Source organism: Hyperolius riggenbachi, chromosome 11 (assembly GCF_040937935.1).
Source record: "Hyperolius riggenbachi isolate aHypRig1 chromosome 11, aHypRig1.pri, whole genome shotgun sequence".
NCBI lineage: Eukaryota > Metazoa > Chordata > Amphibia > Anura > Hyperoliidae > Hyperolius > Hyperolius riggenbachi.
In genome coordinates, this window is record NC_090656.1 from 49,243,396 (window position 1) to 49,256,785 (window position 13,390).

Sequence of the window (13,390 nt, forward strand, 5' to 3'; positions counted from 1 at the left end):
TATCTAGAGATTAAGGTGTTGGGGGCTCTGGGGGGGCATCTTAGTCTAATAGCAATCAGTGTGTGACGGCTGGGGTGGGAAGGAAGGAGGGACGCACTTTGGTGTCTCAGCCTTCGGTGCTGGAGGACCTCGTCCCCAGCTCTGAGAGCAGTATGATGCTCGTAACACTAGCAATGCTCAATTTTTGTCCACAAATAAAGCTAATATTTTGTGACAATTCTACAGCTGAACTTGGTATTTGTATGAATGTAATTTCTAGTTTGGGATAATTTAAAGTGGAATAATACTGCCAAAACTAAATTTCAGTAACTTCATCTGAAAGCATTCCCAAGCATTCACTGTTTGTAAAAATGTTTACTTTCACTGCAGAGAGTAGTACAAGCTTGTTTATCTCTTGTTAATTGGCAAATGTAATCACTGCCGGCCAGGAGACACTCTCTGCTTGTTTGTTGATACTACTCCCTTCTCCCTCCTTCTGCTAAATAGACATATTGCCCTGGCAAAAGCTCAGTCACTTCAGCGAAAAGGAGGGGAGCAGAATCAAGACACTGGCACAGAGATTTTTGGCATCGATGATTACATTTGCTGATAAGCCAGAGATAAGCAAGCCAGTACTGCTCTCTACAATGAAAGTAAACATTTTTACACACAGGGATTGCTTTCAAATGTTCTTTTATATAATCAAGGGTAGTTACTGAAATTTTTTTTGTTTTTTTTCTGCGATTTCTTATCCCTATCACTCTCTTTTTGACATTAAGTAAGGTGCAGCCATTATACTGATCCAGTACATTAAGCAATTTGTGCTGTTTTTACCTAGGTAACACATGCTTACTTGTTGGTGTAAATAAAAGTAAATAAACTTCACCGGAGTTTACTGAAAAATCCCCAATGTGTCAATGGGAGATTCGTAGGTTGGATTTGCAGCTGAGACATCTGTAGAAATTGTGAGATACACGCATGTTACTATGGATCAGAACCTCAAAGGAATGTGCCCAACATCAAGACTTGTGGATTTATGCCAGGAGGAACTGAGGCTGCTTTGAGAGAAGGGATGCCCTACCTTTTATTATAGGACAGTGATGGCTAACCTTGGCACTCCAGCTGTGGTGGAACTACATATCCCATGAGGCATTGCAATACTCTGACAGCTCTAAGCATAAATCGGAAAGGCAGAGGCATGATGGGAATTGTAGTTTTGTCTCAGCCATCACTGCTATAGGACTTGCAATAAGTTTTCTTTTCATGTATATGGCCAATACATTAAACATTAAAATAAATCCAAATAAAGTAAATGTGCCAAAGACATGTAAACAGAACCTCACAATTCATGTGTGGATTTCTGGACAGTCACTTGTATCCAAATATTAATATAATGTATTCAAACACATATTCCCCCATTGATTTGTGATACTGAAGCCTCTCAGACTCAGCCGCTGCCTGAACTGCCATTGATTTTTCTCTCTCAGGTATTTTCATTGATAAAGAATGTGTGGTTGTCAGCAATGGAGAGCATTATCTTAAGTATTGGTGCTTGCAGCAGTGTAGGCCTAAAAACATAAACATGCACTTCATATACTGTGACTGTGTAACATGCCTAATGAAGAAGTCTACATTTCCACTGCAAGAACAAAAGTCTGATACATTTGTAAGTTAGGGTGAATTTCCACTGTGTCCATTAATTTACGTATTTCCACATACAAATTCGCTTGAAATTTTCACCAGAACCAACAGCCCATTGAAAATCATTTGGCTATTCCTGTGTAAATTGTGCATGGGAAAAGTCGCTTTTTTTCATACACTGCGCTCATTTGTCCATTCATAAAGTATTTTGTGAAGAATACGGACAATGTGTGGAACACCAGGCACTCTACTGTTAGGCCCCTGACTGGTATGTCATCATCCCCACAAATTCACGAGATAAGTTTTGTGGCTCAACCCCAACATAACTTTATGAGTACCTGAGGAGGAAAAAGTAAAAAAATATACTTACCTCTGATATATAAGTTCTTTGGACACCTCCAGGCTCCTTATTGCATCCAGCCCCCCTCCATCTTGTTGCTGTAGCCCCCAGTTGTAGCTCCAACTGGGACCAGTTAGAGACTAGCTCATGCGCTGTCCACTCTGCTCACCTTTGGGGATCACACCCACGCATGGCTGTGCACAGCAGTCATGGCCAAGAGTGTCCTGGGCATGCGCACCTCGAAAATAATCAGAACTGATGGACGTCCAAGGATGTCCTTGGCGACAGCTGCTACACACAAGCATGTGGAAGGGCTTACAGAGGGAGCACAGATGAACAGGGGGACACAGTGGCAAGATGGAGGGGAGGCTGCATGCGATAGGGAGCCTAGAGCAAGGTTGCACATTATCCCTTTTAATACTGACACAGTTAAGTTATGCAGGTTCTTGGGCTACTTTCACAGAATCCGTGCCTAAACTGCATCCAACTAGCCCCAAAGCCTGCATAATTCATATGTGTCAGTAATTAAAGGAATGAGTTGTCAACACTGGCCTGGAAGTGTCTGGAGAGCATATGTGCAAAAACGGCGCCAGGAGATTTGGGCGCAGGCAGAAAAACGGCTCATCCTGCTCCCGCAAAAGTCCCAGTGGCATTAATTACTTTCCTCCTCCAGGCCACCATGGACTCAGAGGAAAGACATAATTCAGCTGCCAGCTATTACTTTCAGCCAAATTACGCTGTTTTTAAAGTCATTTGAGATCCGTCTTTTGACGGTGCCCAAATTACTGTGTGAGCCCCGCTTTAGCCGTAAGTCACATTACAGCCAATGGCGGTGCATGGTGCTCCCAAATTTCCCTGCTCTGTTTTGTGCTGTTTCAGTCTGAAGACTTTATACATCATCTAGTTAACTATATTTTTTTAATTCATTTTTTTCTCTCAGGACCACTTCAAACTCTAAAGCTCCTTTTATGATTTTTGTTTTAAAACACTTTAGAAAATCTAACTTTTTTATTCTTTTCTGGTCTGTCTATAGGTCAGAAATGGCTAAATCTTATCAGCAGCCTGGTGGTTAGGATTAGCGGTTTATGAAGTCTGTATTTCAGTGAATATAAGTACCTTGTATTAAGCCAAGACATGCTTATCCAGAGCAGTGTGGATCTCCTGTGTTGAGATGGCTGCCCATCTGTCGAACAGATTTGCAAGGCAGCTATTGATGGAGGTTTCTGTCTACATTTGTTGCCATTATGATGTTTTTATGGCGATCCTGCTGCTTTTGACAGGAACGTGTTGTATGCTGTTGTTGACCCTCCATGTGTGTAGTTCTCTGTAAAATGTCATGGCTGTGCTGCTATCAGGATTCAGGACATGAAGGGAAGACTAAATTGTCTAACTTACCTGGAAACTCTTTACTTCCTAATAGCAGCATCGAAACTACCATCACTAGTCATGAAGGAAATAAACTTCCAAGTACAGAACAAAATTTCTAATTGGACTCTGAAGATGATGGAGGCCCAGTTGTGTTTTTTTCCTGGGAAGTTGCTGGTTGGTTAAATTAGTCCTGTCTTTCATTTCTATTTTGGAATGCCAAGAGTGTGATATCCCAACAAGAGCTCCAGGCAGGGTAGAATGCAGTCTGCAAGTACACTGGATGTAGCAGCAAGAGGACATATGCACTGATCCTACCCTGGGGGTTTGCACTTTCTGCAAAACCTGCTGAGGTGGGTTGGCATACCTTTATATATCTAGTTCACCAGTACTCTAATCTATGAGTAAGTACAACTTGTTTGAAATGGGTTAGCTGTGTTACCCTGAATGTGCTTTAGAACTTCAATAAGGTGGGCTCTTGCTGCTAGTCCTACTCTCCTGGAAAGTCAAACTGTGATCTGCCCAGAATGTGAATTCAACTATCTTGATAGCAGAGACATTGGTAGCCCAGCAACAGCTACTGACAAGGTAAAGGCTGGCAAACATTGTGGTGCCAAAATTACAAAAGGTAGGACATCTGTTCCAGTGAAATTTAAGCTGAAACATCTGCATGGAAGGCTGTCCAGATTTTCACAATATGTACTTTATCAATGGTGAAACACCCTGAGGCTATTTGTCATATATACCGTATCAGTGTTCCACGATTGGATCAGTTCCTCAAACACTTACAGCTATGACACATGGGTCACTTATAACAGAGACAGTAAACAGTATAAGCATAACCATTTACAGAGCTTATTCAGGGAAATATAGAAGGTTCTTCTCAGTGGCGTACCTACCATAGGGCTGCAGGTGCTCACAGCACGGGGTGTAGCCATGGCTAGGGGTGGTGCTCAGCCACTGTGTTCTTCCACCTGGGATCTATTTTCATAGTTTCGGCAACAATCGGGAAAATAGCAGTAGGGACTGTACTACTTCCTGCGCTAGATGTAGCCAGTGTTGCCAACGTTTCACGTTATTTTTTTACTGACAAATACCTAAAAATTTACTGACAAAAGATTGTTTTTACTGACAAAATCCAGACGATGTGCCAAAAAATGGGCATGGTCACGGAACAGAATGTGGGTGTAGTCATGGGTGGGGCCAAATATACATGATTTTAGTAGTGCTGTAAAAGGTCTGCCAGGGAAGTTTGAGCTCTGCCATAGTGTTTCCCCCCCTTCCCCCAAAATACATGTAATCTTACAGCATTTCACCAAAAATCCATGTAATCTGGCAGAGGTTCTTCCAAAATACGGATAATATGGCAGTGGTTCCCTAAAAATAGATGTAATCTGGCAGCAGTTTCCCAAATACACTTAATTTGACAGCAGTGGTTCCCCAAAAATAGGTAGCCCCAGGTCTATAGGTGTCCCCAGAATAGGTGGCCAGCGGTATAGATGTCCCCAGAACAGGTAGCCAGGGGTAGAGATGTCCACAGAACAGGTAGTCAGGGGTAGAGATGTCCCCATAACAGGTAGCTAGGGGTAGAGATGTCCACAGAACAGGTAGCCAGGGGTAGAGATGTCCCCAGAACAGGTAGCCAGGGGTATATGTGCCCAGTATATGTAGGTAGGGGTATATGTGCCCAGTATATATAGCCAGAGGTATATGTCCCCAGTATACGTAGTCAGAGGTATATGTTTCCACAGAGAGTTTAATGTGTGCATTAAACACCAAGTGAACACCTGACATATCTGGCTTAGCAAATTTGGCCTTATGGGCTATTCACGAGGCAATGCTTATGCAAAAATGCATTTGCTTTCGCATGACAAACTATGCAGGTTCAAAAACCAACACCGCAAAGCGGTTGCCCTGCAGGAATTAGTTCATGCTTCATTAGCACTATCCAGGAGCACCACAGGGAGGCTTCCCAATGCCTTCATACAACCAGGGCCGGAGCTACCATAGGAAAAAATGGGCAATTGCCCCAGGGCCCCAGAGCCTGTAGGGGCCCCCAAGTTGTCCCTCCCCCATCTTAACTGTTGCTCCCCAGGGACTCTGCAGAGTCTGTTAAGTTGGGAGGTGATTGGGGGAGGGTCAGCAGCCAGCTCAGGGGCCCAGGAGGGAAATTTGGCTGCAACAAAGGGCCTCTAATGACGCTTTTTGGTTCGGAGGGGGGGGGTGTCTGTTGGGGGGCCCCTAAGCTGATTTTGCCCTAGGGCCCAATTGTTACTTGAACCAGCCCTGCATACAACCGGGGGCTCGCGGGGCCCCAGAGCAGCGGCACCAGATCTTCCGGCGCTTGGAGCGAGACGGAGGTAAATTCCGCCCGCTGCCAAATGCCGCACAACACTTAGTTCTGGAGGGGAGACCGAGGGAGGGGGAGTCCTAAGGTGAGGGAAGGAGGGGGGAGATGTCCCACCTTCCCCGCTGTCCTCACAGCTCTCCTTCTCTGCGCTGCTCCCCTCCTGCTCACAGGGCGGCCTTACGGACGCTGCTGAATTCCTTACAGAATTCACGGGCAGCTAAATTTCTAACAAAATGTATGGTATGCCCATAAATTTACGGGCGGTTGGCAACACTGGATGTAGCACCCCTTTCCCTTCCTGTCCCGTGGGCAATGTGTCTCCTTGCTCTCTACACACAGCCTGCAGTGAGTGAATGTGCAGAGCAGCAGGGTGAGTGGAGAGAATGATTGCTGTGCTGCAGCTGGGGCATTAGCAGGGAGAAGTGACAGGATGTTTTTAGCACTTCAGAAGAAGTTGCCTGTTATTAGTAGCCATGTGCACTGGCTGCTATCATACCACAGTGCCCTAGACCAGTGTTTCTCAAGATTTTATTGGTATGTACCCCTTTTAACACCCTGTACTCACCAAGTACCCCCTGGCATAGTAAACATTATCACAAGTACCCCTTGACAAATATAAATGTAATTGCAATACATGATAATTGGCTCTAAACAATTTCTAAGCATTTACTATTGCTTTTAATTAGCTAAAACACTAATTTGGTGTTGTTTAAATAAGATATCATTTTCTAAAACTCTAAATGTGTTATTCTTGGTTAAGTATATCAAGCCCCAGTACCCCCGGAACCATCAGAAGTACTCCCTGGGGTACGCGTACCACACGTTGAGAACCTAGTGACTAGACTATTGATTATTTATCCTGATCAGAGTAATAAATCAATTATGCAAAGCAGTTTGATGTTGCAGAAGCCAGTGATACAGGTGCTGACAGCCGACTTCTCTAGTGAGCAGAGAAGCAATCTCCAGGCAATTTAGATTAGCTTGATTGCAGGTAATCTTATCTCTTTTCCCAGCTCCCCCTCCCACCCTGTTGTCTTTCCCCATGACCCTTTCCTCTTCAGATTTTAGTGGCTTCTTTTAACAGCATGTCCCTGCAAAACAGCACTGGTGATGTCTGCGGTCCTGGTGAGAGGTCTTTCTGCCATTTCTCCTCTAACACCAGGCTCTCTGTCTTGTGCCTCTACCTCTTTATCCCCCCCCCCCTCCTAGGAGCTCACAATCTAATCGTACCATAGTCATAGTCTAGTGTCCTACGGAATGCAATGTGGACGAGGCCTAACTGCCTCATAAATACATGTAGTTATTTCTAATCCTGACATGGTGTAGATTTAACTATAACAGCTTTCCATGCCCTCACCACAATCGTGCACGATTGCGTATTGCTTTGGGGAGGCTGCACAGATTGCCTGCACCAGTGTGATGCTACTACAGCCACAATAGTATCACTGCTACCTTTCACCATCCTGACTCTAAGGCCTCCACGGACAGTTGATAGGCAGTGAAATGCCTCTCAAACTCTCATAACTGCATTCTGCTGCCTAGTTACTGTTCACAGCTGCCTGGAAACTGCTTGCTGAGCACACAGTTCAACAGTCCGTGGAAAAGAGGCCTTACTCTACAAAGATAACTTTCATTACCACTATTGGTCAATGAGATGCAAATAATTTTGAGTTGATGCAGGATTATGCAAATATTGCATGCAAATTTATGCAGCTTGAAAATGGATCAATTGAATTTTACTTCAGCAGGATTTGATTGGGTCATATTCAAGCTGCATAAAATTTTGCGTCAAAAATTTGCATAATGCTGCATCAACTCGAAATTATTTGCATCTCATTGACTATCCCTAATTCCCACTTTCCAACCACAACCTCAACAGTGTGTACCATTTTGTCCCCATTACCCTGGATTACCATTGTTTCCTCTACCATGAGACCCTTTCTTTCTAGGTTCACACACTTTTCGGTTATGTCCTATAAATATTGGCTGCACCGACAATGTATTCTGGCTACACCCACCATTCATTGAGGTGCACAAATCATGCTATACATCTGGCCCTTCTTTGGTGCCCAGAGGTGCGCTGTATATTCTCGGCACTTAGAAACCTTCAAAGGATAGTTCATGTAGCCAGGAAAATACTTCCATTGTTATATTATTATTTATTCTACATAAATTCAGTTTTATTATGAATAATACATTTTAATAATATTCATAATTGTTGGCATAGACCTGCCAATCAGAATCCTTGTTACAATAACCAAATAAGACCTGACTGGTTGCCCTAAGCAACTGTTTCATGTTTGGTAGAAGATCCCTTGCACTGGTCAAAATCTGGATCAGGCACCAATTCCAAGTAAGAGCTCAAACAGACTCGTTCCTTAGCTACTACTACTTGCTGTATAGGGAAGAATATTTATAGTCTTGTGTTACCTTAGAGTGTCATTTAACCTGTCAGTATCTTTTGGGTGCATGAATTCTAAGACTTTTTCTCTTATGTGTTCTCCAAGGAGATATTTTCAAAGCTTAACAATAAAATACTTTTAAAGCTCCTACCATGCACAAAAAATGCTCAAAATTATCATAGTTTGATATAACTCTCTACTTACTACTTTTTACTACTTTTTTCAAGCACTAAGTTCTCAAAAATTATTTTTTAGATAAGATAAAAAAAAGTATCTCCCGGGAGAAAACTCAGGAGAAAAAGTTAATTGGAGAAGGACCTATGTCTTTTGCTAATTAGTTCTTCATAGTATGTTTGATTCGGGGTGTGGTGGGAGCATAACTGAATGTGTGTACATGGGGGGGGGGGGGGGGGGTGTCTTGAAGGTGTCCCTCTTCTTTATCTGAAAAAGTTGGGTGGTATGATTATTGGTAGGCACCCCCAGACAGAACACCAGTACCAGCTGCAATTATTTGAAAAGTTTTAAAAAAAGGTGGGACAAGAGAGACTTTAGCATCTGGACATGTAGCTATAAAAATGTAGTAGTTAGTGTGTGTGTGTGTTGGGGGGGGGGAGTAAGAACACTGATTTGTGCTGGCACTACCAGTTGGGACCCAGGGGCCCATATACAATTAACCTTTTCACCTGAGTGAAGCTTCTCCTCGGTGATTTGTGCCATAAACTGCCTTAACCTCCTTGGCGGTAATCCCGAGCTAGGGTCGGGGCAGAAAACCGCAGCTAAGAACGGTAAACCCGACCTCTGCTCGGGGTAGCCGCCGGAGGCTGTACGCAGAGCAATGCGCGCAGCAGGAGCGTTTCTATATACCTCCCAGAGATCCCGATGTCGGCTGGCATTCTTCTTCCTCTCCTCCAGGGCTCTGCTTCCTGCTGGTGAGATCGCCGGCTGTGAGCCGGCAATTTCACTTTATAGTTGCAGTGCCACCCGGAGGATGGAGGCATAACTGCAGCGCTGGAGCCAGGGAGGTGTGTGATTGTAATACTTCTGCAGATCTCCCTGGCAGCATGAATTTTTCCAGGTTTTAGGGTCTGAAAGGGTGCAAAAAAATTGCACCGCTTTTAGACCCTGAAATCCGGAAAGAATCATACCGCCCAGGGGGTTAAACCATCAGCAAGCAAGAAAACACTTGAAATGAAATTGATAGTACTTTCTTTGTAAGATGCTGAAAAGTTATTTTTTAGAGAAGATGAAAATTATCTCCTAGGAGATAACTCAGGTGAAAAAGTTAGTTGCATATAGGCCAGGGGTCCATACGCAAGTCCCTTTTTCTCCTGAGTTTTCTCCTCCGTAATATTTTCAGATTTGTCAATAACATGCCATTTAAGCCACCAGCAAGAAATAAAATATTCATAATAATTTTGATAGTACTTTTCCCCGTACTTTTTTCAGTTGCAAAGTGCTGAAAAGGTATTTTAAATCAAAAATGTATCTCCTAGGAGAAAAGTCAGGAGAAAAAGTTAATTGCATATGGGCCATGGTCTCTGCTATACTGCTATTGGTGCAGGGGGCGGTTATGTCAAGCGGGCAGTACTTGTTATGGGTGGGTGGGTATGGTGCAGCATTGTTATAATGTGGAGTCATGGAGGGCATAAGATGGATCCCTCTGGGCTCACAAAATGTTGCTAAGACGCCCTTTATTAACTCCACTCTCACCAGTGGCGTAGCTAAGGAGTTGTGGGCCCCGGTGCAAGTTTTACATGGGGCCCCCCCAAGCACTCTATACATAACAATTGATTTGGCGCACCAAAACCTGCCAAAGACAACCACAGAGTCAGAGTTGCAAGAAGGAGATAGGGTACAGTGTTTTAAGGATTACTACTATTCAAAGCATCTATAAAAGTGATTATTATACCAGCACAGGACCAACAGAGAGCTAATACTGTGATGAAGGGTGGACCCTTCGGGGCCTCTCTGGCCCAAGGGCCCCGATGCGGTTGCTACCTCTGCACCCCCTATTGCTACGCCCCTGACTCTCACCTATACAGCACTCTAAGCACAGATCTAACATACAATCTGTTCGCTTAGTACAGAGTGCCCGACTTTGCCTTTTTCCTGCTTCACAACTCTCATGCAGGAAAACTCCCATCCTATATGATTTGCTCATATACGTCATTTATGTACAACCGGTCAAACTCTCAAAAGAAAAAAAAATGGGACATGACATCAACAAAATGGTATTTGCAGGCATAGTTTATTTTTCTCCTGTGTGTTGTGTGCATGGACCATATTCCTCATCTGCTGTGTGTACTGCTTGATAAGCTATGTTACGGTTCACTTGACTTCTATTTCAGTCCGTACTGAACAAGTCAGCTTCAAACAGAAACTTTAGAAGTCGTACAAATATTCTATGAATACTCACATTCACAAACACATCTTTTGGTAAGTGTGCATTCCTCAAGCTTTCTGCTGCAGTTCACAGATTACAGTTCAGTAGCTCGTCTTTCCCTATCTGTCTTGTTGCTCTTTTGTCTTTCGGCCCTGTCTCACTAATCTTTGTTTTCTTTGCTGTATAAGTGTGTATTTTTCTTTTTTTTTTCTAGTCCCAGTGATTTCACTCTAACTTTTTTTTTGTTCTCTCTTTTTTTCCAGTCTACTCCCACCTTCCCTGCCTCTCTCTCCTCCCCTCCCTGCCTCTCTCACTCCCTCGCTCCCCCTCCTCCGTCTTCCTGTTTTCTCACTCTCTGTTTCTCCCCTAACTGCTCTCAAGACATTACCCTCATCCAGAAAACTTCACTTCCTAAAAGCTTGCACAGCCTCCAGCTCCAGTCACTGTCACTGTCTTTGTCAAACTCTCTCCATAACTACTTCCTCTTCTGCTTCCGTTCTTTCCTCAAACCTATAGATCCCAGTCTTTCTTCTTTTTTTCTTTTGGTACATACTATTACTCCTACCAATTTGGAACATTTCTCCTTTTCTGTTTTCTTCTGCATTTTCTTAGTACATCGCCTCTTATCGATGACACCTTTGGCCACACGAAGCTGCAAGCGAACACAAAACAGGCATACTTCAGCAGTTGGGAGGATAAAGGTATAGTGATAAATATTCTATAACCTCTACACAGCAGGTACACACAGCTGTCGCATCCGCTAAACGTGGGGAAAAGGTGCAAAGTTTTATGTAAAGTTTTGCTCTGATGCACAAGGAGCCCGTATTGGATGCAGAAGCGAGAAAGCAAGATTTATCTCACATAACTTCAGTTAATAATGCATGACTCAGGCCATGACAACTAGTGACAGGGGACCACCACACAGAGGAGACATCAGACGTGTAGACCTATTCTCACACTTAGAAGGGAACGTTCCTTTGGTTTAAGCATGATTCCTGCCCGCTGCTATACTACCTTCCTTCTCTCAGTTTTCTGGCTGGGGACTTTCTTCTGTCACAACTCTTCTTCAGCTACACGCGAGAGCTTCAAGGTGGTCTTCGCCCCTGTGGTGTGTAAAAGGACATGTCACAAAGGCTATTGTCATAACGTGTGCAAACCAGGGAGCAACATGACCCTCATTGCCGAGAATGGAGGCTCAACAGACACTCTCACAGGATCAGGATTTCGAGTGGGTGAGTTGTTCTTTTCTTTCTTTTTTTCTAGAGGAACAGACAGTTTGGCAGCGCTGGGCTAATTCTGTGTAGGAGGACAAACATGAGAGGACAGCATCCAATTCTCAAAGATTGACACATTGACATAGACGCAAACAAGGCAAGGCTACACTACTACCAGACAGAGATTGGTTTAATGATGGGGCATTCCAAATATTTTTATTCTGTGTGATATCACCCATCTTTGGCTACGCTCTACATCTTAGCACTTTCATCTCCATGTAAATAGTACACGGTCAAATGAAATAAAGTTATAATATACAAAAAAGGTTGATAAATCTTCATCCACTAAAATGTAAAAATTTGCAGTTCAGTGAAGTCTGGTGTTAGAGAAATAGGAATTCCCCCTCTTCCTCCATGTTGGAATTTTGAGCTAGATTTATGCCTCAATGACAAAACAAACAATGTCTGCCCTTCCTAAAAAAGCAAACTATTTTGCGGGAACTGAAGTCTAAAAGAAAAGAGAAATAACCCTTGAAAAAAAATATCTACTGATTTGCAACAGATCCTAGTTAACTTTGTGTTTTAGAATTGACTGGAGGGCATATATAAAAATACATAAATAAATGCCAATGTGTTTTAATTAAAAATGAATTAATTTTTATTGATGCCTAGTACAAGTACCTGGAACTGTCTCCTGTAGTCCTTGGAACCAAAGCCCTCAGAAAGAGATCACAAGTAACGCTTTGTTGCCAATCTAAGACTATTAGATTGCACACAGGAGAAGTGACAACACTGATGATCTCATCAGTGTGCTGCTGATCTCCATAGACCAATCAGAAGTTCTTGACCCCCTTGTGTTTACTGACCTGCATGTTTTTTGTGACTGTACTATCTGGGCTATTTAGAGCCGTTTGACTCACAGGACGGTCTGGACTACATGATTAGTCAGGAAAGACTATGACACATACTGTGTTTTATATGCGTAATTAAATGTTGGCCTTGATTTATACTGTAAAATGCATGGACAGGTTCCTGGATTTTTCGACCTCTGCTTCCATCACGGAATGAATAAGAGAATAGTGTATGTAAGTGAAAAAGTAACACATCTAAAGACTTATTTAGTCTTCCAAAATTTGTGCCAAAATCACAAATGGATAATTGCTGCTTTTCCTGTTTTCTGCAAGTTCAAAAGTGTTACCACAGGAAAAGCAAAGACGAGACAGGGAAAGTTGGTTAAACGCTCTGAGACAAATCTAGCAGTGCGTCCCTATGACCATGATCCTTTAGAAAGGAGGAAAAACAGAAATTGGTGTCTGGCAGAGGAAGAGGACGCTCAAACTGCAATCTGAGGGTCAGTATTTCTAAATAGATCAGTATTTGTATAATAGACATGGACATATAGAAAGCAACATGGCCTTATTTCTGTGATTGGAGCAATGTTTTAGCAGGGATAACATGTGCCCTATTTGCAGGCATTTTTCCACAGTTTAAAAATGCATTAGAGCTAATAATATATCAGTGCTCACATCTATTGCGATTTTTTGTTTGCGGCACAACAAGTCCTCTATGTTTTTCCACACATACCGGTAGGTCCACATTTTGTATAGAAAAAGTATTATTTAGCAGCTGAGGACGCTCGTGTGTTATCGCAAACCTCCATGTAAGTTAAATGGATAAGTTAGAAACATCTAATATTTGTTTAAAAAGTTACAGGTT

General features: G+C 42.9%; 1 protein-coding gene across 1 annotated transcript in view; it reads left to right on the forward strand.

Moving 5' to 3' along the window:
- The first annotated feature begins 10,803 nt into the window (after positions 1 to 10,803).
- LTBP3 (latent transforming growth factor beta binding protein 3) overlaps positions 10,804 to 13,390 on the forward strand; it is a 155,392-nt gene continuing 152,805 nt past the window's right edge. The window contains exon 1 of the mRNA XM_068260461.1: positions 10,804 to 11,692. Coding sequence (XP_068116562.1) covers positions 11,449 to 11,692 — 244 coding nt within the window. The 5' untranslated portion in view covers positions 10,804 to 11,448. The remainder of the gene's footprint in view (positions 11,693 to 13,390) is intronic.